Source organism: Phyllostomus hastatus, unplaced genomic scaffold (genome assembly GCF_019186645.2).
Source record: "Phyllostomus hastatus isolate PE091 unplaced genomic scaffold, TTU_PhHast_1.1 phas_scaffold_60, whole genome shotgun sequence".
NCBI lineage: Eukaryota > Metazoa > Chordata > Mammalia > Chiroptera > Phyllostomidae > Phyllostomus > Phyllostomus hastatus.
The window spans coordinates 2752676-2779793 of NW_025334038.1; the positions used below are offsets into that span (position 1 = coordinate 2752676).

At 44.2% G+C, this 27118-nt stretch overlaps 1 protein-coding gene across 4 annotated transcripts in view; it reads left to right on the forward strand.

Annotated features, from left to right (window-relative positions):
- SCTR (secretin receptor) overlaps window positions 1-27118 on the forward strand; it is a 73927-nt gene that overhangs the window by 43183 nt on the left and 3626 nt on the right. For 2 of the 4 annotated variants that reach the window (XM_045825993.1, XM_045825996.1), the window contains 7 exons: window positions 376-473; window positions 1746-1875; window positions 3850-4003; window positions 15295-15355; window positions 16609-16678; window positions 19086-19177; window positions 24279-24405. In XM_045825993.1, the coding sequence (XP_045681949.1) occupies window positions 376-473; window positions 1746-1875; window positions 3850-4003; window positions 15295-15355; window positions 16609-16678; window positions 19086-19177; window positions 24279-24405 (732 nt within the window). The remainder of the gene's footprint in view (window positions 1-375; window positions 474-1745; window positions 1876-3849; window positions 4004-15294; window positions 15356-16608; window positions 16679-19085; window positions 19178-24278; window positions 24406-27118) is intronic. The other 2 variants (XM_045825994.1, XM_045825995.1) reach the window with 2 other exon arrangements.

Sequence of the window (27118 nt, forward strand, 5' to 3'; positions counted from 1 at the left end):
GAAACAGAACAGACCAATAAATGCAATTTATAAGGTAATAGCTTTTAACATCACATGGGAAAAAATATCTAATATTCGTGCGGCCATATACTGAATAACTTCCTTCAAAGGCAATGAGCACCTCATTCCTGGGGGTATTCAAGCAAATACCAGGGTGACATATGAGGGACATAAATTTGACTTGGCATGAGATGATCCCCAAGATCTCCAAAGCCAAGATGTTACGAGTCTATGAATGGTGTCCTTGGAACATAAACAGCATAGCAGTCTGAGTTGAAGGGGTTCAGGCAGGCTGGAAAACAGATACACTTGAGGCAGAAAAGTGGAGAGTCAGCCAGGTGGGTAGGTAGGAATGACACATTCCTCTCTCTGCAGCACGAGTACCTGCTGAAGTTGAAGGTCATGTATACTGTGGGCTACAGCTCCTCCCTGGTGATGCTCCTGGTTGCTCTCAGCATCCTCTGTTCTTTCCGGTGAGAAACTGCTTCCAGCTTCCCAACTCCTCAGCCTTTCCTGGACAGACTTTGCATCTCTTTGAACTGATTACACCAAAGGAGGAAGGTCTGAGTGGGCCCCTCTGTCACCTTTGATCTAAAGCTTATCTGTGGCAGAAGTTCCTGTGACTGAACTTTCTGTGAAGTTCCTGTGACCTTGTTCATTCCTGTATTCACTCACATTTCCTGAGCATTACTAAGGACTTACTGCACCAGTTGCTTTACATGTTATTTCTAATTTTCTCACGATGCCATAAGATAGGTACCCATACTCCAGTCTTAAAGGTATAATAACCAGACTCTTGGTTGCAAGAAACAGAAATCCACTGTAAAACAGCTTAGGAAAAACAAAGATGACTTGACCCACGTAATTGACAAGTCCAGGGCATCTGGCTTTAGGCATGTCTGAATCTGGATGCTCATAGGTATCAGCAGAACTAGGTTTGTGTCCCTCCATTTTTCTGTTTACATTGGCCTCATCCTCAGATAGGCTTTCTGCAGGGGAGTCAGAGATGGCCACCAGCGACTGCACGGGTACATTCTAACAGTTTACAACACCAGGGCAAAGAAGGCTTCTTTTCCATCAGTTGCCAAGAAAGTCCTGGGGGAATTCTCATAGGCTTAGCTTAAGTCACATGCCCCACCCTGAGCCAATCACTGTGGCCAGGGTTGGAGAGCTCAGGTTGTCCTGAGGGTGGGAAGGTGGGAGTTAAACCCACCCAGAATTGGAATGGGTTTTCCATAAGAAAGTCTGGTTCTGGTGCCTGAAGAACAGGAACAAGTTACAGGCTTCTGTCCCCTACAGCAAAGCAGGAAACTCAGGCTCTGGGGAGTGAAAAGTCTTGAGGTCACAGAACTCAGCAGGGGCAGAGACTGGGTCTGATTTCCCACTGAAGCCTTTGTTTTTTCTGGGCTGCTTGCCTCCTTCCATTTTGATTGCCTGCCTCTGGAATCCCCCACCCCTTCTAAACAATTCTGGGAGCTAGGGATGGCAGGTCAGGGAAGACCATAATGTCGCCCTATGACCCCAGGTTTTATTTTTTAAATTATAGGGTAAGACAGAGTAGACTGGGCACCTGGAGGCCTGGGTTCTCATGTAGGTTGTGCTAACAGATAAGAGAAATGTGTTGCCTGGAAATAGCCAATGTCCAGGGCCTGGGTTTCCCCTATGCATTGGGGGAAAGGGTGGGTTTGGCTGCTCTCTAGTTCTCCCAGCTCTGGCCCCTACAGCCCTGCTTTTTCTCCCTCCAGGAGGCTCCACTGCACCCGCAACTACATCCACATGCACCTGTTTGTGTCCTTTATCTTGCGTGCCCTGTCCATCTTCATCAAGGATGCTGTGCTCTTCTCAGACGATGGTGTCCACTGCGATACCCACATGGTAACAAGCCTCTGCCCCAGGGTATGGCTGGTCCTGTCTGCCTTCCCCAGCCTAATGTTGGAGAGGGTGGTAGCCCAGTGTCCTTCCCTAGAGTCCCTGCTAGGGCTGTGTTTAATGCCTAGGGTAAGGAGGTGCTGGGGCTGTGCCGGGAGGTTCAGGGAGAGTTCCATGTCCCCACATGCACCGTCTGGATCACATATGAGATCAGCGTTTTGGGGAGCCAGTCAGGGGCTGCCACTCAACTCCCAGTGTCCAGGAGTGGATTAGCCACTCTGACATTTAAATTTATAGCAAAGATCCTCTTTTCCTTACTCTAGCCAAGTCCTAGCTATAGACAGACGGCCAAGCCTAGAGAGGGATGGGTTGGTTGTACAGAGAAAAGGGTGAGTGTGTATCTGTATGCCTGCACACACAGGCCTGAAGTAAAACAATCATGTTTTGTTAAATCTAACCCTCTTTCTCATTCTGAATGCTCAGATGAGTTTTAATTTCTTGCAATACCACTGTGTGTCATTTGGGAATCCCTTTTGGTGCACATCACAGAAAACTGTACATCAGTGGCTTAAACAGATGGGGGTTGTTTTCTACAAAAGCAGTCTGTAGATGGGCAGTCCAGAGGGGGCACAGAGGTTCCATGATGCCATGAAGGACATAGTCCTTTTCCTTCTTTCTGCTCTGCCATTCTTGACCCCACACTTTATACCACATGTTTGCAATATGGCTCCTGTAGCCCCAGGCCCCACATCCACACTCCAGATGAGGAGTTAAGTTCATTTTTACTTTGATTTTTCATTTGGAAAAGAACACCTTCCCCAAGACCTTTACCTACCTCTTATGGGCTAGAACTGAGTCATGCAGCTATGCTTAACTGCAAAAGAACCTGTGAGACTGTTCTTTACCATTACAGTCTCTAAAGCAGAGGCAAGTGAGAGAGAAGGGGATTGGAAATTGAGATTGGTTCAGTCACCTGTCTGCCACTTTCCACCACTCACCTGTGTAATTCCTTATATAGCTGTCAAGGAGAGATCTCTAGCATGAAATAACTGTATCAGACTTCGGGTCAGGAGACTTAAATTCAGGCCCTACCCGATCACTGACCAGTGGTGGAAAATTCTAGCAGTGCCCAGCAGCGAACCTCCTTGAATTCTACTAACATCAGACCTTTGAATAACCATGGACCACACCTGGAATCAGAGTGTCTGGAAGGCCCTAGGGTGGGAACCACAGATAGCCAACAGGGCAGCAGTGGGGACTCCTCCTTTGTGGATGTGACCTTGTCGCAGCCCTCAGACCACCGTAGGAGCTGTTCTCTCCCCTGGGGACATTTACCGAGAGGAAAGGGGACCCTCATGGGGTGAGTATAGGAGCCATGCTGGCATAGAAGTCCCACCATCCCACAGACAGTTTCCTGGGATCCATGCAAATGACATGCTAGTTATAATAGTCATTGTATCCCCATCAGGTATTTAGAGGTCTCCAGTCCAGATGCAGTAAACCAGTTAAGAGCCATTTTTACTATAATATAATCAACGTTGCCTCCTAACATAGTTGGTATGTCCATTCTTCATCTGTTTCTAGAGAAACTGAACTTGGAAAGGATTTTAACCCTTTGCTCAGATACGCCTTTTCCTTTCTAATCCTGTTACCTCATCTGAAACATGAGGGAGTTGGGAGTTGAGCAATATCTGACACAATTTTACAGCTGGCAGCCAATTCCAGAATCTGAATGCAGTTTCTGCTTCTGCAATGCTATCTTGACTGAGCCTGCTGGACTCAGAGTTCACTCTCTGGAGAACTCTATGGGCCTAGTCTTCTGAAAGTGGAAGGCCTCATGGGATGGCCATGAACTCCAGAGACCCACTCTCTGGCTTGGCCCCTGACCCCTACCACACCTTGTCACTTTCTTTGAGGCTGGCCACCAGAGGGAAGTCCACAGTCACCCGTCCTTAGACTCACATGTCTCTCTTTGTCCAGGTGGGCTGTAAGCTGGTCATGGTCTTCTTCCAGTACTGCATCATGGCCAACTATGCCTGGCTGCTGGTGGAAGGCCTCTACCTTCACACACTGCTCGTCATCTCCTTCTTCTCAGAAAGGAAGTGCCTACAGAGATGTGTAGCCCTCGGATGGGGTATGTTTCTCCAGGGCTATACTGCTGAATGGTATGGAAAGGGCACTGAGTCAGAGGAATTTGGTTTCTAGTTCCAGCTCCACATTTAAAGTTAGTTAACTCCTATAATCTTAGATAAGCTACTTGCTGTTTAACCAAGGGGATTCAATTTATTTGTCTATCAAATGGGAAATCATAGCTAAAATTTAGCCCCAGTTTCTGACATCCAAAGCCTTTTACAATTTGATACCAATAAACATTTTTTGCCTCATCTTCCTTAGACATTCCATTTACATGTCATCATTTTTGCATCCTTTCTGTATCAGTTAGGGTGGTTTTGACTGCAGATATAAAATCTGGCTTATATAGGCCTTAAACATAAAATAAATTAATTGGCTCATATAACTAAAAAGCCCAGGGATCATTCACTTCAGGCTAGACTAAATCCAGCAGCTCAACAATGTATCTTTCTACTTTTCTACTTGCATTCTGCTAGTGCTCAGTGCTCCCACTGTAACTGCCAGCAGCTTCTGGGCCACTGGCTTCCTTGTTACATCTAATGAGAGAAAGAGGCTGTATCCTAGCAGTCCCAGCAAATATTTTACAGTTCCTTCTGATTGGACCAGCATAAGCTTCATACACATCCTCGAGCCAATCACAGAGGTCTGAGGGAACAGAATACACTGATTGACTTGAACTACTCAAACTACATGGATTCCAAAAGGAAATCAGGATTCAGTTTCTAGGAAGGAGAGGAAATGGTAGCAAGATAATCAACTGCAGCCCCCATTGTATCTTTTTCCTTCTTCCTTTCTGATCAATGAGAATAATAACAACTCCTGTTTCTTGAGCACTTACTATGTGCCAGACATTGTTCTTGTCACTTTACATGCATTATTTTGTCATCACAATATTCAGAGTCCTCTCAGAGAAACCATGCCTCAGAGATGTGACATCATAAGCTCAATTCACACTGTAGACAAAGGCAGACTCAGGATTTAAACCATGGCCTATTTTTAAAGCCCTTTAATGTCTATTCTGCCATTAACAAACATCCACCCATCCATTCACTCATCCTTCTATTCACCCATCTATCTGTCCATTTGTCCCTCCATTTATCAGTTGTCCATTTGATAAACATATGTAACTTAGCAACTGAGTTCTGGACAGAGAGCCAGGTTTCTAGGGATAACTCACGGGCTTACAAGGATAGTCATGTGTACCAGCTACTAACTTCAGTTTCTTTCTTCTTGATGCACTTAATTAAGAAGTGTCCCTTCCAGGAATGCCCTACTCTTCTTTACTGCTTGTCTAAATCCTACATGTAGGGGCCCTGGCTCCTCATCTGACCATCAGGGAAGTCACCTGAGCTGGTAGAGCTTGTTGAGTCTTGATTAGCAATGACCCTTGGCCAGCAGGAGGTGTAGGGCTCTGCAAATCTCTGAATACCCACATAGGCCAGTAGTCCCAGAGTGCCAGTGGACCCAGGACTTACCATATACACCTGACTCTGCCAAAAAAGCACCCAACTTGGAGCTCAACTCACTGAGCCTTCATTCCAATCTGCCAGTTTCACTGTATGGACATGGACAGTTTTATAATCTATAATATCAGGATCATAATTTATTCAACTTTCTTCAAGCACTTCTTTGTGCTCAGAAAGGCTATTTGGGATTACAGAAACAAAAACAAAACAAGTTCCATCATTTGAAGGGTTTGTCATCTAGCAAGAAGACAAAATTGTATTGTGATATCCCTCACAGGTTTCTAGGACATTTAAATGAGATAATGAGAGCCTGCCTTTCTTTCTCAAATATTTAGTGAGTATCTGCTATTTGCCAGGCTTTAGGGATACAACAGCACATAAAACAGAAGCGGTTGTTCCCTCTAGGCCTCTCTGCCTACACAGCACCAAGGGGACCATGAGAAGGCCAAGGGACATCTAAAGTTCTCCACCTTTCTCTTTTGCCTTTCTCTTGAAAAAGCAGTGGCCCATCCTCAATTTGTACTCAGATTGTTTCCACAGAGATAGGTTGTTTACCTATTGTGCTCAATGTAAAACTTTGCAAAAAAATTTTTTTGTGTAGTAAAGAAATCATTTTAGTCTCATCTAGTGAACATTTTCTGGGGTTTTCTATTTTTTTAATGTGAAATTATAAAATATTTATTTTCTATTTTATTGTATTTTTTTCCAACACCATTTATCCTCCTTATACTTCTTCCCACACTGTTGTCTATGTCCATGAGTCCTTTTTCCTTTTCACTTGGTCTCTTTACCCTCTAAACTCCCTCTGCCCACAGCTGTCAGCCAACTCTTTGTCTATGAGTCTGTCTCTGTTTTGCTTGTTAGTTCAGTTTGTTCATTAGATTCCACAAATGAATGAAATTATATGGTATTTGTCTTTCATTGCCTGGCTTATTTCACTCAGCATAATGTTTTCCAGTTCCATCCATGCTGTCACAAAGGGTAGGAGCTCCTTCTTTCCTTCTGCTGCATAGAATTCCATTGTGTAAATGTACCATAGTTTTTTGATCCATTCATTTACTGATGGGCACCTAGGTTGCTTCCAGCTCTTGGCTATTGTAAATTATGCTGCTATGAACATTGGGGTGCATAGGTTCTTTTGGATTGGTGCTTCAGGGTTCTTAGGATATAATTCTAGCAGTGGAATTGCTGGGTCAAAAGGCAGATCCATTTTTAGTTTTCTGAGAAAATTCCATACTGTTTTCCATAGTGGTTGTACCAGTCTGCAGTCCCACCAACAGTGCACTAGGGTCCCCTTTTCTCCACAACCTCTCCAACATTTGTTGTTTGTTACTTTGTTTATGATGGCCATTCTGACTGGTGTAAAGTGGTATCTCATTGTGGTTTTAATTTGCATCTCTCTGATAGCTAGTGATATTGAGCATGTTTTCATGTGTCTCTGGATCCTCTGTATGTCGTCCTTGGAGAAGTGGCTGTTCAAGTCCTTTGCCCATTTTTTAAATGGGTTGCTTGTCTTCTTAGAGTGGAGTCATGTAAGTTCTTTGTATATTTTGGATTAACCATGCTGTTTTGATTACTATGGCCTTATAGTACAGTTTGACATTAGGTAGTGTGATTCCTCCAACTTTGTTCTTCTTTCTCAGGATTGCTGTTGCTATGTGGGGCCTTTTGTGGTTCCATATATGAAGGTAAATTTTTGAAATATTTGTTCTAGTTCTGTGAAATATGTCATAAGGATCTTGATAGGAATTGCATTGAATCTATGGATTGCTTTGGGTAGCATGGACATTTTAATGATGTTAATTCTTCCTATCCATGAACACGGTGTGTGCTTTGACTTATTTGTACCTTCATCAGTTTCTTTCTTCAGCATCTTACAATTTTCTGAGTACATGTCTTTTACATCCTTGTTTAGATTTATTCTTAGGTATTTTATTCTTTTTGAAGCATTGTGAATGGGATTGTTTTCTTAATTTCTCTTTCTAGTAGTTCATTATTGGCATATAAAAATACAACTTATTTTGAATATCAGTTTTGTATCCTGCTACTTTACTGCATTTGTTTATCATTTCTAGTAGTTTCTTGGTGTAATCTTTAGTGTTTTCTATGTACAGTATCATGTTATATGCAAATAAAGATAGTTTTCATTCTTCCTTTCTAATTTGGATGCCTTTTATTTCTTCTTGTTTGACTGTCATGGCTAGGACTTCCAGTATTTCGCTGAATAAGAGAGGTGAAAGTGAACATCCCTGTCTTGTTTCCAATCTTAAGGGGGGATACTTGTAATTTTTGCCTATTGAGTATGATGCTGGCAGTGGGTTTGTCATATATGGTCTTTATTATTTTTAGGTATGTTCCCTCCATTCACACTTTTCTGAGAGTTTTTACCATAATTGAGTGATGGATTTTATCAAATTCTTTTTATGCATCATTGATATGATCATGTGGTTTTCATCTCTCATTTTGTTTATGTTGTATATCACATTTATTGATTTGTGAATGTTGTAGCAACCTTGCATTCCCAAAATAAATCCCACTTGATTGTGGTGTATGATCTTTTTGATATATTGCTGTATTCAGTTTGGTAATGTTTTGTTAAGGATTTTAACATTTGTGTTCATTAGGGATATTGGACTATAATTTTCTTTTTTTGTAGCATTTTTATCTGGTTTTGGAATTAGGATAATGTTGACCTCATAAAATGAGCTTGGGAGTTTTCCCTCCTCTTGAATTTTTTGAAATATTGGGTTGGCCTAAAAGTTTGTTTAGTTTTTCTGTGCAGTGCCACTATTAATGGTTAGTTGTCTTTAACTTCACTTGGAACAATTTTGTTAGATTGTATTGTGACAGCTGTCATACCAGCATGCATTTAAAAAACTTATCAAAATTGGTGAATTTTTGTGCAGCCATTTTAGCATTAAAGATGGAAGAAGATACACAATACTTTCAGTTTATTATGCTTTATTAGTTCAAGAAAGGTAAAAAGACAACTGAAATGCAAAAAAGAAAAAAGATTTGTACAGTATATGGAGAAGGTGCTGTGACTGATTAAACATGTCAAAAGTGGTTTGTGAAGTTTCACGGTACAATTGACACTTTGGCCAAATAATTCTTTGCTGTTGGTCTATCTTGTTCATTGGAAGATGCTTAGCAGCACTCCTGGCCTCTACCCACTAGCAGCTAAGAGTGGGAGATAGCTGACATACTGAAAATATCCAAATCAATAAAGTTATTGGTGAAAATGAAAAACGGGTCTTTTATTTTATGGAAAAAACTAAATGGACTTTTTGACCAACCCAATAATTTGAGAAGAGGTATAGTTTGTCTTAGAATGTTTGGTAAAATTCACCTATGAAGCCATCTGGTCCAAGGTTTTTGTTTGTTGGGTATTTTTTTAGTTACTGCTTTAATTTCACTGGGTGTTATCTGTCTATTCAGATTATCTGATTCTTCCTGATTTAGTTTTGGAAGATTCTATGTTTCTACAAATTTATACATTTCATCTATGTTGTCCAATTTGTTGACATATTGTTCATAATATTTTAAAAAATCTTTTGTATTTCTTTGGTGTCAGTTGTTACTTCTCCTTCTCCTCTTTCATTTCTGCTTTTATCTAGGTCCACTCTCTTTTTTTCTTGATGAATCTGGTTAAAAGTTTGTCAGTCTTGTTTATCTTTTTAAAGAGTCAGCTCTTGGATTTATTGATCTTTTGTGTTGTTCTTAGACTCTATATCATTTATTTCTGCCCTCATCTTTATTACTTCCTCCCTTCTACTCACTTGGGCTTTGTTTTTCTTTTAGGCATAAAGTTAGACTGTTTATTTGAGCTGTTTCTTGAGATAGTCCTGTAAGGCTATGAATTTCTCTCTAGGATTGCTTTCCCAGTATTCCACAGATTTGGGGTTGTTGTGTTTTCATTTTCATTTGTTTCAACGTATCTTTATTTTTAAAGATTTTATTTATTTATTTTTAGAGAGAGAGGAAGGGAGGGAATGAGGGAGAGAAACATCAATGTGTGGTTGTCTCTCACATGCCCTCAACCAGGGACCTGGCCTGCAACTCAGACATGTGCCCTGACTGGGAATCGAACCAGTGACCCTTTGTTTCACAGGCTGTTGCTCAGTCCACTGGGCCACACCAGCCAGGGATCAATGTACCTTTTGATTTCTTCCTTGATCTTGCTGACCCATCCATTATTTAAAAACATTCATTGTTATTTAGCTTCCATGTCTTTGTGTATTTTTTCAGTTTTCTTGTTGTGATTGATTTCTAGTTTCATAGCATTGTGATCAGAGAAGATGCTTGAGATGATTTCAGTCTTCTTAAATTTATTGAGATTTGTTTTGTCTCCTATCATGTAGTCTGTCCTAGAAAACATTCCATGTACACTTGAAAAGTATGTATATTCTAATGCTTTGGGAAGTAATGCTCTGTAGACATTAAATATATCCATCTGTTCTAGTAAGTTTTTTTAAGGCTGCTGTCTCCTTATTGATTTTCTGCCTGGACAATCTATCCATTGAAGTCAGTGGGGTGTTAAAATCTCCAACTATGACTGTATTTCTGTCAGTCTTTCCCTTTATGGCCATCAAGATTTGCTTTACGTATTCAGGTGCTCTTATTTTAGATGCATAAAATGTTTACCAGGATTATATCCTTTTGTTGGATGGTTCCCTTTGTCATTATGTAGTTCACATCCTTTGTCTCTTACTATAGCCTGATTTTAAAGTCTATTTTGTCAGATATAAGTATTTCTCCCCCTAGCTTTTTTTTCTTTCCATTTGCATGAAATATCTTTTTCCATTCCTTTACTTTTAGCTTGTGTGTATCTTTTGATCTGAGATGGGTCTCTTGGAGGAAGCACATTTATGGGTCTACTTTTCTTATCCATTCAGTTACCCTATGTCTTTTAATTGGAGATTTAAGCCATATATATTTAAAGTTATTATTGATAGATACATATTCATTGCCATTTTATTTTTAAACTATTTTCTTCTTTTTTCCCCTTTCTTCTTCTTGAAGCAAGCTCTTTTAACATTTGTTGCAGTACTGGTTTGGTATTAACAATTACCTTAATTGTTAGCTTTTTCTTGTCTAGAAAACTATTTCTCCTTCAATTTTAAATGATAGTCTTGCTGGATAAAGTAGCCTTGGTTGTAAGTCCTTGTTTTTCATCATCTTGAATATTTCATGTAATTCTCTTCTGGCTTGAAATGTTTGTGTTGAGAAATCAGATTACAGTCTAATTGGTACTACCTTGTAGATAACACCTGCTTTTCTCTTGTGGCTTTAAAGATTCTCTCCTTGTCTTTAAGCCTTGTCATTTTAATTATGATGTGTCTTGGTGTGGGCTTCTTTGGATTCATCTTGTTTGGGACTCTCAGTGCTTCCTGGACTTGTGTGTCTATTTCCTTCACCAGATTAGGGAAGTTTTCAGCCATTATTTCTTCAAATAGGTTCTTGATCCCTTGCTCACTCTCTTCCTCTGATATTCCCACAATGTGGATGTTGTAATGCTTCATGTTGTCCCAAAGGTTTTCTTAAACTCTCATCAATTTTTAAAAATTCTGTTTTCTTTTGGCTGTTCTGCTTGGGTTTTGTTTTCTTTTTTCTTACCTCATCTTCCAAATCACTGATTCGATCCTCTGCTTCATCTAACCTACTATTTATTCCTTCCAGTGTATTATTTATTTCAGATATTGCATTCTTTATTATATCTGACTGGTCCTTTCTGTGGTTTCTTTTTTCATGCTGTTGAGTATCCTTATAATCATTTATGTAAACTTTATATCTGCTAAATTACTTGTTTCCTTTTTATTTGGTTCTCATTCAGGAGAGTTCTCTCATTCTTTCATTTTGGGCCTGTCTTCCCATTTTGGCTACCTCTTTGTGTTTGTACCTAAGTATTGGGTCTGCTAAGACTCTGGTTCAAACCTATGTCAGACACTGCCTGTAACTGGCCCTGGGCAACCTGTTTGGAACTAACAGCTTGTGGCTCTCTCTGCTGGGTCTGGGTGTGTACAGAAAGAGCTAGGCTGTGCACCAAGGCCAGCTTTTACCAGCACCAATTCTGAGGGATGGTCAGCTAAAGCCTCAGAGCTCCCAGGGATCTGTCTTTGACTGCAGGCTTTGTGTTAAGCTTAAACACTGAAATTGCCTCTGGCTGTACTCCTCTGAAGCCCAGCTTAAGCCTCACAGGGTGGGGTGATAAAGATTCCTACTGGTGGAGCTGTTGCTTTCTCTTAGGATGATGCCACTTGGAGGGGAGTGCTCTGCCCAAGAAGAATGGCTTTTGCTGTATGGGGATAACTCAGCACAAGGATCCTAGCAGCTATCCCTTCAGCTCTCTTCCCAGAGCTATCAACCCAGAGTCTCCTCGCACATATCTAGTCCACTCTTCCCTCCTTTTGCCAGAACCCAGGGTAGGTGGCTGCAAATGAAATTTGATGTGTTGGCCCTTTAAGAGACCCTCTACGTCTCTAGCCGTCTGTCCCTGGTAGACAAAAACCTTGCTGCTTTTCACAGCCAGATGTTATTTAAGTTCCTTTCCCAGTTCTGGTGCTACAGGCTGAGGACCATCTTGGGGTTTAGACCCCACCCTTGTCAGTGGGAACTCCCTGGCTGCTGAAATATCCCTGTGGAACTTCAGCAGCCACCCGTGGGAGCTCAGTCAGCCCTCTCATGCCTCCTCCTCACTCTCTACCAGTCCTTGTAGTGTTGTGATTTCTACTGTATGTGTTTGGTTATAAGGCTTCTCTTCTGTTAGTGTTCAGCTGGTTATTTGGGGTGATTTTTCTATAATTTCATTGTAATTCCATTTGGCCCTAGGAGGAGGTTAGTGTAGTTTTAACCTATTCTGCTACCACCTTGGATCCACATGGATTTTCTTCCAGATTGCTCTTCTTACTCCCAATTTTCTCCACGTAGTTATGGTCATTCCGTATGTAGAATTTTGAATCTTGCTTCTTTCCATTAACTCACAAGCATTCTCTATGTTCCTTCAAGCCTTCCATAAATGTTTTCAACCACATGTATTTAACTAAATACCTATTATTTGGAAATTTAAGTTTTCTCTAATATTTCACTATTATAAATCACACAGTGATGAATACTTTTATGGGCAAAGTTTATTCTATGTGTAATATAGAATTCTAGAAGTGAGATCACGGAGTCAGAAGGAATGAACACTTCTAAGTTTTTAATATTTATGCAAAGTTTTCACAAGATAGCTGGGGCGTCAGTTTCTACCCAGAGAAGGGTGATGCCTCTGGCTTTTATGGGCATGAACTAGCTCCCACTCAACAGTGAACTGAAACTCTTTTTCCAGCTGGGACCTGCGTCAAAATTATGTGAGAGTATGTTGAAGTGGTCCAGAACAGGCCTCCCCAACATGTGCCACTTTGGCACATAGATTATTTTGAGCCAAAGGCATTCAAGATCTTGTGGGCCCACCAGAAACTGTAGCTCTCTTTAAAACCAATTTGGGGCCTTGCCCATAGTTATTATCAGAAAAAAAAAATTTAATGACCTACCTATAGAGTAGGGCAAACTTCTAATTACTGAACATCTGCCCTTGTCATCCTTCACTGAACTTCCTCCCCTCTGAAGCCCCAAGACACCTTATTCATCTTTGTCTCTGACTGCCACATGCACCTCATTTTCCCTTTTTGTCATTGAACCTCTTATGTATGTGGTATCTCTGAATCTTCCATGTATGTGCGGTTTCCATATGTATGTAATTAAATTTGGTATTTTTTCTTGTTAATCTGGCTCATGTTGATTTGATTATTAGACCAGCTGGAAGAAGAGTAGAGGAAAATTCCGCCCCCCCCCCAATAGCGTCAAACCCAGCTGGCTGCGTCCCACCTCCAGAGTCTCTGAGCCAGTGGGCCAGGGGTGGAGCCTGAGACTCTGCATTTCTAACAAGTCCTGAAGGGATCCCTACATTGCTGGGGACTGCACTGAGAACCCTGACTCAAGAAGCCATTATCAGTTTTTCACTTTTCCACCATGTCTCTGTTAAAGGTGGAAGACAATGAACAGGTAACCCTCAAAACCCATATTCTTTGCCCAAAGCCCCTCAAACTGAGGCAGGAAATATTTTGAAATTGCTATTTTATCAGTTATGCATGTTCTTGCTTTAAAGAATTAAATAGGACTACAAGGCTTATAATAAAATAAAGCAATCTCCTGCCCCCACTTCTGCTTCCCAGAGGTAACACCCTTCAATTTCATAACTGTTCCTCTTGTAATGTACCCTCATGCTTGTAAACAATATTCTTCTATTTCTTAATTTAGACACCTGAGGCATTATTTATTGACTCTGGATGATGAAAGATAAGGATATAAAAGTTCTTCAACCTCCACCTCTATCCTACCATTAGAATTTTTAACAGTTTTTGGTTAAGTCATATTCAATGTGTACATCATTTTATCTATGTAAATACTGTTTATTACTAAGTCAAGTAGTGTACAATGACTTTCCAATATTTAACTATTTTTCGTAGAGTTATTTTTAATTTGTTTATTTGTTTTATACTGTTGTATTAATTCTCCCAAATTCTCTAGCAGAACTGGAAAACCCTCCAGTGCTATTTTCCAAATTATCAAATGCAATACAAAATCTATTAGTTCCCATTTGTTTGCTTTCTTCCTGCTGTATTAGTTTCCTAGGGCTGTTGTAACAAATTGCCATTCATTCCCTCACAGTTCTGGAGGCCATAAGTTCAAAACCCAAGGTTTTGGCAGCGTTGCTTCCTTCTGAGTGCTCTGAGGGACAACATGTTCCAGCCCTCTCCCTGAGGTTCTGGTGGTTGCTGGCAATCCTTGGTATTCCTTGGCTTGTAGCTGCATCACTCCATTTTCAGCCTTCATCTTTACATAGCCTTCTTTCCTATATGTCCCTCTCTCTGCATGTCTCTTGTGGCCTTCTTATAAGGATGCCAGTCATGTTGAGTTAGGGTCCCCATATGGCTAGCATTCTTCTAACTATGGCCTCATTTTAAAGAGTACATTGCTATCTATAGGCCCTTTGTCTGGGGCTGTTTGGTTCCTCCAGAAAAGAACCCTTTAATCTCCTGCCAGGGTAAAGGGTGGAAAGCTGGAGCAAGGGTAGAAACCTGGCTGCCAGAGGTCTGAACACTGAGCAGCCTAAGGGTGGGGTGCCTACCATTCAACATATAAATGAGCATGTCCATTAGAAATAGCATCTGAGCCACACATGGAACATAAAATTATGTAGTAGCCACAGTAAACACAGTAAAAAGAAATAGAAGAAATTAATTTTAATGTTTTATTTAACCTAATATAACCAAAATATTACCATTTTAAAATATAATAAAAATGAGCATATTTACATATTTTTACATTGTTAATAGCATACTTTACATTTTTTTTTATTTGTACTAAATCATCAAAATCTGGTGTCTGTCTTGCACTTCCAACACATCTCCACTGCCACCAGCCACATATCAAGTACTCAGTAGCCACATGTGGTGAGTGACCACTGTCCTGGACAACACAGTGTAGATCATCATTTCATCCCTCCTCTTCCCTGCAGAGGTCCTCCAGAATCTGGCTCAGGCTCCCAGGAGACCTTGAGTCCCTAGTGGTCTTCAGGATCCATCTGATCCTACCTCAGTTCCCAGGACTTCCCTGGTTCCCTTGAAGCATGGGACTACATATATATGCAAGATTTATTTACAAGGCAGTTTACATGGCACTTGCTCCCTACCTGGGCTGGTGTACCTGAATGTCCTGTTCCTCATAATGGTATGGAAAATTGAGTCCTCTCTCGTCTGCCCCTCCCTTTATTTTTAATCCTCAGGTTCCCCAGCCATTTTTGTTGCTTCATGGGCTATCACCAGGCACTTTCTGGAAGATGTTGGGTAAGCTGTTTGAAGGAGAGATGACAAGAGTGTATTTTATATTGTACAATTCTTCAAACTAGATGGACACTTCTTTGCAACAATCTAGGAGAGGCCTGTTTCTCAAACTGACAGCCACAAAAGGATTCTCTGGAGTCCTAGCCTTCTGAGTGCCCAGCTCTCCAAGGGTGTGGATTTGCAGATGGGCTGAGGTCTTTACCATACTTGCAATTTCATGGGCCTCCCTCCCTGCCTGCCTGCCCTGGCAGCTCTGTGGTTAAGTAAGGTGCCAGACAAGAGCTTCATAACCCCAGGAAGGTGCTGCTCAGTGATGAAGCTCTAAAGGGCTGACCAGCTTTTTCTTCTTCTTGGCTTTTCTCCCTCACACCTTCCTACTGCAACTAGGTGTCTGAGAGCCTTGCAGAGCAGGACTGGAGAATGGCAGCCACATCCTCAACAACTCCTGCTGAGGACAAAAAGATCTTAGTCTTGTTCTCTAAAGATTTGAGGTGGTCGGGAGGGAGGTGAGCCCAGGGGGCATTCTGGGTCTAAGCACCTGGAAAGAAAGCTTGAAAGAAGCCAGGGAGGAAGCGAGGCAGCCTGACAAAGCAGGGGTCTGGTTCTCTTTGTCATAATGACACAACCAGGCCAGTAAGTGAACTGGGTTGATGGAGGCTGACAAGCATCTTGCTGTCCAAAATCAACCCCAAACAATTATTTTAAAATAATTCTTTTAATTGGGTAAATTAATTTTTTAAAAAATCTGGATTTTTCAGCTTCCTTAGAAAAATTGAAAGTTTTATCAACATTTCCCATTTTGTTTTGTGGCGAAACAAGCTGGAACAGAGTCATGGCTGCTGTAGACTAGACACATGCTCTCCAATTTGCCAAGTATCCCCCATGCCTGATGTCATTGGGTTCCTGAGGTCACATGTCAGTCACCCAGCCTCTTTACTCATCAATGTCACCTGCCTGGCTAGTGTTGAGTTTGCCACTTTGTTAGCTTTGAGATCTGAAGTCTCTGGCTTTCGGGTTCCACACACATCTGCTCTCCCAGACACTCACCAGGTGTGGCTGGAGACAGGGCACCGCTCCCTCCGTCCAGCTGTGCTCCTGGGCAGCAGGAGAGGGTTGGTTCTAATTGCACTAAGCACACAGCCACAGGGGTCAGGACCACAGCATGGGTCCTTCATCTGAAGGGCACCTCAGGGAATGAGTATTCTCTGGTCAGCTCAGCTCCCCACTCCTAACGGTGCCTGGTTGTCCCTCCATAGGTGCTGGGACATCAACGCCAATGCATCTGTCTGGTGGGTCATTCGAGGGCCTGTGATCCTCTCCATCCTGGTAAGTGGCCATCCTCCCCTGAGCTGGGCTCCAGTGAGAGACACCGGACAGTGAGTGGCCTGTAGAGACAGAGGAGACAGGGCTAGCACCCCTCCCTCCAGGCGTGGGACAAATAAACCTCAGAGCTTCCAGAGGTTGATCAGCAGCATGAGGGGCTGGAAATTCCATCCCTAGAGAATGGTGGATGGGAGTGGGGTCAGGAACAAGCAGGAGGTGCAAGAGCTTACGTCATTCACTTTTGTTCATGACTAGGTTCTGAAATGTGGTGGGCAGAGCTCTTTGCACTAAACTGGCTAGCTCTGTCGGCTTCAATCCACCTTCACTGGTTTAGATCTTTGGGTCTTAGTTATTTTACAAGCATCATCTTATTCAACTGGGAAGAATCTCATGAGCTGGGATCCTGGAGGGAGGAGGTGGGTTATGGCTGGGGAAAGCTGAGTGAGGCTATGGTCTTTGTTCTCGTCTTAACTCATCTTAAGTTCCCAGGAGCTTCTGCTGAGCCTATGGATATGGATAAGACTATGGGGGACAGAGGAAGGAAGACACATGAGGGGCAGAGAGGGGTTGTCTCATAGACCAAATCAGCCCCTGAGCTGCACACAGGGCTCAAAGGGACTCCAAGGCTGCAGGACCAGTTGACAGAAAGTGCCTTCCATGGCCTCATGGGAGCAAGGAGAGGGCACAGGACAGGGCAGCAGCCTTCTCTCCCACTGGCTGACTCAGTGACCTCCTGGGGCCAGCTGGGAGGAGGTGGCCATCTCATGACCTTCTTCTTCTTCTTCAAAAATAATAAAATTCGTGTAAAAAAATTGGAAGACACAACATATATTTTTAAAAAGGGAATTAAATCACCTTTTAGCACTTGGATACACATGCGAGTACATGTGTTTTCCTTCCCTTCTTTTTCTTCTTGAGCATACATACTTTTTTTTTCAAAATGCATAATATGGTTTATGTCCCAGTTTGTTCGTTTTCTCATTTAGCAATAGATGTGAGCTCTCCCACATCCTATGAAGTTATTTGACCAACCGATGTGCTATGATATTCCCACAGGAGAGTGTCTCCTCATTTAGTTAAGCCAGTTTCCTTTCTGTAATTCTGGGACTCAGACAACTCCGCTGGGCAGAGCCCCAGTTGAGGGACAATCAGTCAGTGTCCAGGCTGATTTCATGGGACTATGGTCTGTGGTGATTGAGGGATGCTGGGTGGGCACTCCTGATGCAAAACATCTCCCTACCAGCCTGTCACATAGCCTAGAATGCCAATATTTACATCTCATCCTTAGGATCTTAAGATTTTTTTTCCCTTTTGCCTACAAGAGCTTGCTAAGACAAAAAATAAAATAAGATAAAATAAAATAGCCTTTATTAGTTTACTCCATGCACAGCTAGCTCAGAGCAAGATGCCTAACAATCTGAGAAGCAGTGCTCCGAAAGTAGCAGTGCCTGGCTAAGGCCACTAATCCTGTGTCTTATGGCAAGTGTCCCCAGGCCCCAGGCTATTTGTGTGAACAAAGAGGGTGCCTGGCTGGGTGATTCCACTCATCCCTTTTCTGTAAATGGTGCTAGAGCTGGTGGGTGAGTGGGGAGGAGAGGTACCACCCTGTGTGCAACTTCATAATATTTTGGCACTGGGATTGGAGGGGACACCAAAAAAAGTGAAGAGACTCCATTCCTGTCCTTTAGGAAGTTATGATACAATTGGCAGATATGTGGACAAGCATACAGGTTTAACAGATGCATGTATTTGGCCCCTGTCAAATATTTCAAGTGCTCTTATGCAGTAACATTATCCCTAACTACAGCGAATTAGGAAAGGGAGGTAATCAAGGATGGCTTCCTGGAGCTGGCGGTTGAGCTGCCATTGGAACAGTTCTGTGTGATCCCTAGACCAGTAGCTTCAGCATCACCTGGGAGCTTATACAATTCAAATTCTTGGGCCCCACGCCAGATGCTGGGAGGGCATGTAACAATCTTCCTTGTAAACTTTGAGAGCCTCGCTGTTAAGGTTCTACTAAAAATGTAGTCCAGGAACCAGCTTTAGCATTCCTGGGAGTTGGGTAGAAACACAGAACCTCAGGCCCACCCAGACCTGCATTTTAAGAAGATCCCCAGAGGATTCCAATGCACTCCAAGTGTGAGTACTGGTGCTGAGGCTGAGTGGACCTTAGAGCCCCTGCAGCCCAGGGCTAGGAGGAGGCCTCCATGGCCTCCAGACAGTTTGTTTCACTGAGACAAGGAGGTGGGGGGCAAGCAGGTGAGGTGGGGAAGCGATGATGTGCCATTTTGGGGAGTATCCTGGGTGTGGTCTGCACTGCCTTCTCTGCCTTCAGGCCCTGGGGCAGGGCCAGGGGAGGGGGTGGAAATGCAAAACACCTGTAACACACACTCTGCCTTGTGTTTTACAGATTAATTTCATCCTTTTTATAAACATTCTAAGAATCCTGATGAGAAAACTTAGAACCCAAGAAACAAGAGGAAATGAAGTAAACCATTATAAGTAAGTGGAGGGCAAAGACTCAGGCATGTTCAGTCAGCACACATTTCCTGAGCAACAGCTGTTCACCCAGCTGCTGTTAGGCACTACTGGAGACAGGGGAGAAGGCAGAACCCTGACCTAGTTCCAAGGGGTCCATATTCAATATAAATGTATAAATGGGGGCAGGGTGTGGGTCTGTTGTGAGACCTGAGACACTGTTCTGATGGTGAGGAGACAGGAAATCTCAGTGGGGATTCAGGAGGCAGAGATCATCAGATTTTTAAGGTGTGTGGTTCAAAAATACTTTAACACCTTTAAGATGTTGTTACCGAACAGGGCCAAGGTGGGTGTATGACATACTATTATTACCAAAAGGACCGGGAGCACCCCAAAGCCGCATGGTCCTGACTCTCGCCAAGGCTGTGTAGTTCTCTCTATAATGGCTGCCACATTTGGGTTTAAATCCCTGCACCAACCTTCCTCTGCAGTCCCATTTCCGACTCCTCCTACAATCAGTTATACCTGCCAGAATTCTTGTATTATTCCAGCTTTACTGCACTGCCATCGTAAGTCTGGGCAGGTGTGGCCCCATGACGTTGAGCCAATCTTCTCCAAGCTCCCATGCAGGTGCTGTAACCAGGGGGAGCTGCCCCCAGTTACATCTTGGGTGGAAGTCACTTCCATCCCCCCAGCTCAAAGCATGGCCATAGCTATTTAACATATCTGTGTAACCAGTTAAAGGCTATAGATATGTTAAATGGCCATGCCAGAGGTTAGCTGCAAAGCTGCTGCTGTACAAAATAGCTCTGCATGTTCCTGCTCCATGTGTCCCTTTCCTCAACCCACATCTGTGGGGGTAGAGGAAAGAGGTGAGGACATCCTATACATCTTTCTAATATTTCCTGGACACCTTGAGTTCTGGACCCCATTCCAAATCCCTATTTGGGGTCCCCCTCCGGGCTGCACCCTGTTACAATCCCTCCTTTCAGATATACAACCCCTTTATAATAATATAAAGGACAATGGACGTAGGTCTCATCTTCTTGTAACTACTCCCGGCTGGGCATGGACGTTTTCCTACCTACCCTTGGGTCAGGGGTGCCCTGAAAGGGGGCTGTGGCACAGAGGGAGTCCTTCCTGTCAGGGGAAGGACCTTACAGAATCCTGGTCAGTTGGCTGTCACCAGGAAGTTGCATGTTTGGTGTCCAAAGGCTGGCATTACTGGACAGTTGGCATCCTAGTCGTATTCTGGAGGTGACAGATTTGGAAAGAGAGTTGGAAGCACAACTAAATCATAACCACTAAATGACCAAGTCAGGGACTTAGGTAAAGAATGGCTTATCTGGAGGAAGGTGTACAAGGCATGCTACACCTATCCAAAACTCTTGTGGCCCACTATACTTCAATTGGGCTGAGGAGAATATATTAGGATTTCCCTCCTTTCAGATTTCTGGGCCCTTTCTGCCCAAGCCATCAGGACAGAAAAGGAAAATCAGTTCTCAAGTGAACTCCACAGACTGCTCAAACCTTTCACCAACCCAACCACTTAGCCAAACTGTTGAGTTTCAGGGGGCGATCATGAAGAATGGGCCCCTTAAGTGAGGCCTATATTGCAAGCAATCACTCAAGTAATGAGGTCATAGGCATATGTCCTATGAAAACAGAAGAACACACAGGTTAATTCACAACAGGTTAGAACACAACAATCCCCAAACCAGTCTCTGTGCCTGTGAGACTGTCTTTTGGGAAGACATTCAGTTGCAAGGTCCTTCCTACAATGACATTTAACAATGGCAATTTGACAGGTCCTCCATACCTGTAAATTGTACATCTTTGGTGATATTACAAACCCAGTTTCAACTTCCAAATGAAAACAAACTTTTAAGACAGTTAGCTGCTCCATCTTGATGTCCAATACCGAGCATCATGATTTTTCTTGAACCACAATTTTTTCTCCTTAAAATCACCCTCATTGTCATTAAAGGGACTACTTTCAGTCCCACTTTTCATTTTGACTGTTCATTTGCATAAACACACCAAGACCAGCCTGGATTACTTATGATCTTTAAGTCCTCTTTGCTGGAACTCACACAGGGAACCTTTAGACTGACTTCTTAGTCCGCCCCTCGGGGCACAGAAGAAGACCCACACATCTGCGATCTGGCTTCGCCTGTACTGGTTGTTTCACTCAAATCCTTGAGGCTTCCATTGTGCCTACAGGTTCCTTTTTAGCCATCTTTCAGGTAAGCAACCTTCGTTCCTTCCCTGGAAAGACTGCCAACCAACCGCACAAGCAACCAAAGTACCAGGGTTTTTCTCCTGGGCTTATGCTAGCTTCGCAAGTGAATCCCAGTTCCTCAGGGCTTTCTGGTGACAACCAGAACCCATACATGCCTTCTTCAGGTGTGACATTCCAGTTGAAATCTTGGTTAATAAAACCACCATTAATGACTGGTCTCAATGGATTTATGCAAAGAAACCTTATGTCATCACTCACTCCTTCAGGATACCAAATTCTGGAGGGATCAGGTAGGGAGAAAAATACAAAGTGGGAAGGAAAATCGTTTTCCTTCTGATATCCTTTTATTTTTCATTTACATATCTTACATTTTCCCTTGTTCACTTTTCTACAGAGTGTGAAGCTTTAACCTTCCCTGGAATCCTCAATTTCCTTTTCAGAGCAGATGCAGAGCAAAATAGAACAATACACAGGTAGAGGCATTCTCTTGCACCAGCACATCCACCGGTGCCTCGGCAGAGATGTGCTCCTTCAGGCCCCGACTCTTGGCAGAGACATGCTGCTTTGCCTCAGACTGAAACACTCATCAGCCCCAAACAACCCTTCCTGGGTCCTGAGCAGCAAAGGCATGCTCCCCAACCGGTTACAGGCGACCTTCTGTATGTCTTACAGGTGACCTTAACTAGGTCTTACAGGTGACCTTAAACAGGTCTTCAGATACAGAGGGTGTCTGATCAGAAACAGAACCAATGGGAGAGACTTGCTCCTTTCCCATAAAACCAGAAAACGAGTAGTTGAGGTTTCCTTTCCTCCAGGTTTAAAACTTTCACAACCTTTCCTACATAGTTTTACCCATCCAGATTTAACCATAATTCACTTTTAATCCCTGCTCCTTTCCCACACTGGGAAGGACTATACTTAAACTCAGTATCTGGCATCAAAAGTCCCTAGATTCACAGGGACATTGTGCAGCTTTCTGAAGCTTACACCTTGCAAACCCCCTATAAATCAGATGGTCACCCTTGAACCCCAGTTCACGACCTTCAGAACCAGAGCTCTCCCTATCAGAACCAGTTGCACAGAGCACCTGCCTGGTGCAGGGCCCACACAGCAGCAACACGCAGCCCATAATCTGAAGAGAACCCCTGGCCCACCACCTTGCCCAGCTCCAAGATGGCGGAACTCTCAGGTGACCCATCATCCAAGATGGCCGCCCCCATTCATGCAGGTCGTCCAAGATGGCGACTTGCATGCATGACCCATCTTCCATTGTGGGGCACTCACGTGGCTCATCCTCCATTTTACCCAGAATGACAGTGCACCCACATGGCTTGCTGTCCAATCCCCACCCTACAAGCAGGCTTGGCTTACAGAGCCTAGGGGTTTGCTTCCTCCCCAAACCTGAGTACAGGTTCCCTTAGTGCCGTCTGGGTTCCCCGAAACTGTAAGCGAGCAGAGAGGGGCAACCTGGGAGCAGCACACTAACCAAACCATCATCCACAACTCCATTATTCTGACAGTGTTCAGAAACCAGTTTTCAACAAAACCATTTCACTTCTTTGCTCTGTTCCCTGATCCATTTCCTTTTCACCTTTCTGGGCGTGATTAGGTGGCCAATGCCCTCGGGAGGAGTGCGGAGAAATTCTCGGAGACTGGGGAAAATCCTGAGGGGGTGGGTCTGCCACGGGCAGTTATCCTCCCGCTGGAGTCGCCAAAACTGTTACAGAACGGACCCGAGTGGGGGAGGGGTGAGGACCTCCCGTATGTCTTTCTAACACTCCCTGGACACCCTCAGTTCTGGACCCCGTTCCAAATCCCCACTGGGGCCCCGCTGGGCCGCGCCCTGCTACAGTGTTGCAGCGAGTCCGCGCTCCTCGCCCAGGCCACCGGTGCAACACACCAGACCGAGGGGCTGGAATAAGGGGCATTAATCTCCCACACAGCTCTCGAGGCTGGAAGTCCAAGATGACGGTGTCTGCAGGCTCGGTCCCGGCCGCGGCCTCTCTCCTCGCCCGCAGACGCCGCCGCCGGACCGTGTGTCCTCACGGGCCTCCTCCCGAGACCGGCGCCAGCCGGACTAGAGCCGCACAGGCGTGACCTGGACGCAGTCGCCTCTTTACGGGCCCACCCGAGGCAGAGCACAGCCCCTTCTCGGGCCTGCGGGTCAGAGCTTCAGCTCGTGGGTTGGGTGGCGGCAGTTCACCCGTCCCGGGAATGAAGGCGGACCAGTGTCCCACAGAGGCTCTCTCTGTGGTGGTCAGGGTGTCGGGGCTCCGGCAGCAGATTCCTTAGGACGCCTTCAGGGCAGTGGGCGCCGAGGTAGGGTGGAGCTGGGCATACAGGATAAAATTGCCAGTAAATACAGGCTGCCCAGTTCGTTTTTAATTTTGGGTAAACAATACTTTTTTTTTTAGTAGTTACATGCCCTCAAATCCATTGTTTATCTGAAATTCAAATTAAACTGGGCATCCTGTATTTTTAGTTGCTAACTTTGGTAAATCTAACCTGGGAAGAAAATGAAAGAGCAAGTCCTTCTTATCAAACAAATAAGAATGCTGGCTTTGCCAATAATACATTAGACCTAGAGCAACAGTCATATCTGCACATAATTCATGAGTAAATACCTGAGTGGGTCCACGTTCAGAGTTTTTACTGGTAGGGGTGCCTGATCAGAAAGTTTTGGGACTGGCCATGGGTTGATAAATGCATCTCAGTGATGAGCACATGAGAACTGAAAGTTTTCTGAAATAAAAAGTAAAAACAAAAAAGTCTGGGGACACTGCTGCCAAGCCAAGCCTCCGGCAAACAGGCCGGACGGGCGAGCGCAGCCCGCGCCGCGGGCGGGGCCGGACCGAGGACCGCGCGCGTCTCCTGTGTTCCCAGGCGTCTGGCCAGGTCCACGCTCCTGCTGATCCCGCTCTTCGGCGCCCACTACGTCATCTTTGCCTTTTCACCGGAGGATGCCATGGAGATCCAGCTGTTTTTCGAACTGGCTCTGGGCTCGTTCCAGGTGAGTTTCAGGGGCGCTGTCTTTAAGGTGGAATAGAAGTTCCCCGTGTCCTTGGAGAAACCCACGGGCCATACCGACAGCAGCCAGATCTCCCCGGACGAGTTCAGCAGTGCGGCTTGGGAGCGTGGATGCCTCATTTGACAGAGACCCATGAGAAGCAGAGGGGCGGGCTCTCACTGTGCCGTGACCCTGAGGGAAGCCCAGGTTCCCCACCAGTCAGATGGGGTGGGAGATCAGACTGAGAGGAGAGAGAGACTGATTCCAGGGAGGGAAAAGGAACCCTCCCTCGCGGTACTGTGCGACTCAAAGGCATCCACACAGCTGTAGTAATGTAAGCCCCGAGGGCTGTGGCTGAGCCATCAAAAAGTAGAGCAGGGAGATGAGCATCTGGGGAGAGTTTTTGAACAAATAAGAGCTTCATATTCCTACTGGGAAGTCCGTAAAAATTACTCAAACTGAAAACTTCAGAAGTTGCAACATCAGCATTATTTAGAATCAGTAAGAGAGTTCCAAGCAGTTACCTCTGAGGAACAGGAAGTGGGGGTGCGGTGTCCGGAGGCTGCTGTTTTTTTTGTGACAAGAATCACTTGACTCTTTGGAGTCATGTGCATACACAACTTATTAAAGATAAAAACCAACTTAACAGGAAAAAAAAGTGAAGGGAGAAGTCACCTGCCTACTAATTCAACAAGATGTAAGGTTTAGAAAAAAGACAGTAAACATGCTGGGACAGAAGGAGCTCCCGAACTTCAGAACATTATTTCTTTCCAAAAATAATGTGATGTAGCTTTCAGGAAAAACGTACAGAGGACAGAAAATAAGTAGATGAGGGACTACTGAAAAAAAGAAAAGAAAGCAAAAGAATTCATACATAGAAGCAAATGTGATGAAACTCTTCCTGTAAAGGTGGGAGAGATGGGTCATACGTTTGGTTTGGAGCTTTCTAGCAGCCACAGCAAAGCCAGAAACACAACTTGTTTCAAGAGTTACAGTATCCACGGATGAAAACAAGCTGTAGAGCCCAGGACAGACCCAGTGGTTATACGCATTGGGGCCTGAGAAAAATTTTTCCCAGTGGGTTTTCCTAAAGAAGCCAGTCCTTCCTCAAGGAGGTTGGTCACCCTGCAGAGTCCTGCTCACTGGGTGGCCTTGGCCTCCCTAATTCCCAGAGATATGTTCAGGGTGGGCCTGACCAGGGTCATGCTTTTGTCACTCTCAGGTTCCAGGGAGGAACCTGACCTGTGCCTGCAGACCCCACCCCAGGGCTGTCCTCCCTCTGAGCCTCTTTTCTGCTCAGAGCCCCTGGCAGCACCTCAGACCACCAGGGAACCAGCCTCTTGTGGAATCCATGATTCTTTTTCTCTGGGTTAGGAAGCTTTTGTGCCCACTACTCTTGTAATATATGGGGGGACTGGGCTCAGAGCGGTCCATTTAGCAGATGGGGGATTCCAGGCCCACACAGATAGAAGGCCTTGATGCAGCTGACAGCAAAGGCAATGTGCCCTCTCTGAGAATCTGGAGACCCAGGGCCACCTGCTTGCATGGATGGGGACTCCTGGTGCCCTGGAGCCGGGCTGTGGCCTACCCAACCAAAGGCCACTGGACTTTCCTCTGGGGAAATGGCTTGATGAGAGAAAACCAAGAGCACTTTCCTAATGTTCCCCTAGAAATGTTTACAAAGGAAAAGGATCTTTAAGAGTTTTTTTTAAAGATTTTATTTATTTATTTTTTTATAGAGGGAAGGGAGGGAAAAAGAGAGAGAGAAACATCAATGTGCAGTTGCTGGGGGCCATGGCCTGCAACCCAGGCATGTGCCCTGACTGGGAATCGAACTTGCAACACTTTGGTTCACAGCCCACACTCAGTCCACTGAGCTACGCCAGCCAGGGCTAAGAGGTTTTTCTAAAAAGAACCTTTGTTCACATATAAACATATCATTTTATATACATTATGCATTTATGTATAACATTTATTTTAAAAATTTGTATCACGGACAATTTCTTCCATATACAAAAGGGAGGAGAATAGTGAACCCCCTGCACAGCCACTACTAATGAGCTCTCCTGTCTCACCTCCATCACCAGCCCCTTCCTCCAGCCTACCTGCATTGTTTTAAGCAAGCCCAAGACATCGTTTTATTTCAAATGTGAATATTTTAGTGTGTGTTTTCAAAAGATGGGCTTAAAAAACACACACAGAACCATAGTATCATTACCCCGTCATATATTTTTTAAAACTAAGATCTTTCTAATTGTAGAAATAAAACTTGCCTATGGAAATTTGGAAATAAGGAAAAGTCAAAAGAGAAAAATTCATTAATAATCTCAGAACCCAGAAATAACCTCTGTTAAGATGTTGGTGTGTTTACTTCTGTGTCTTTTCTATTCAGGAAGACACACACAGATGTGCCCACAGGCAGATGGAATCAGGATCGTGACGTGTGGTTTTGTTGCCTGTTTGCTTAATTCTTTATCATGCCCACCCACCCCATGAACAATTCCCCATGCCACTGTAGGAGTTTTAAGTTGTGGGCTGGGTGAGGCCTGCCATATATACCTGGAGCACATTGAACCGCCCCTCACCCAGGGCTCCTACCCTGGCCTGAATGGTGACAGTGTGTCCGTGGATCCTTGAGACCCAGACCGGCGAGGCCAGGCAACCCTGGGCCCAGTGAGATGGGCAGCAGCATCTGCTGGAAGCCTGACCTTTAGCT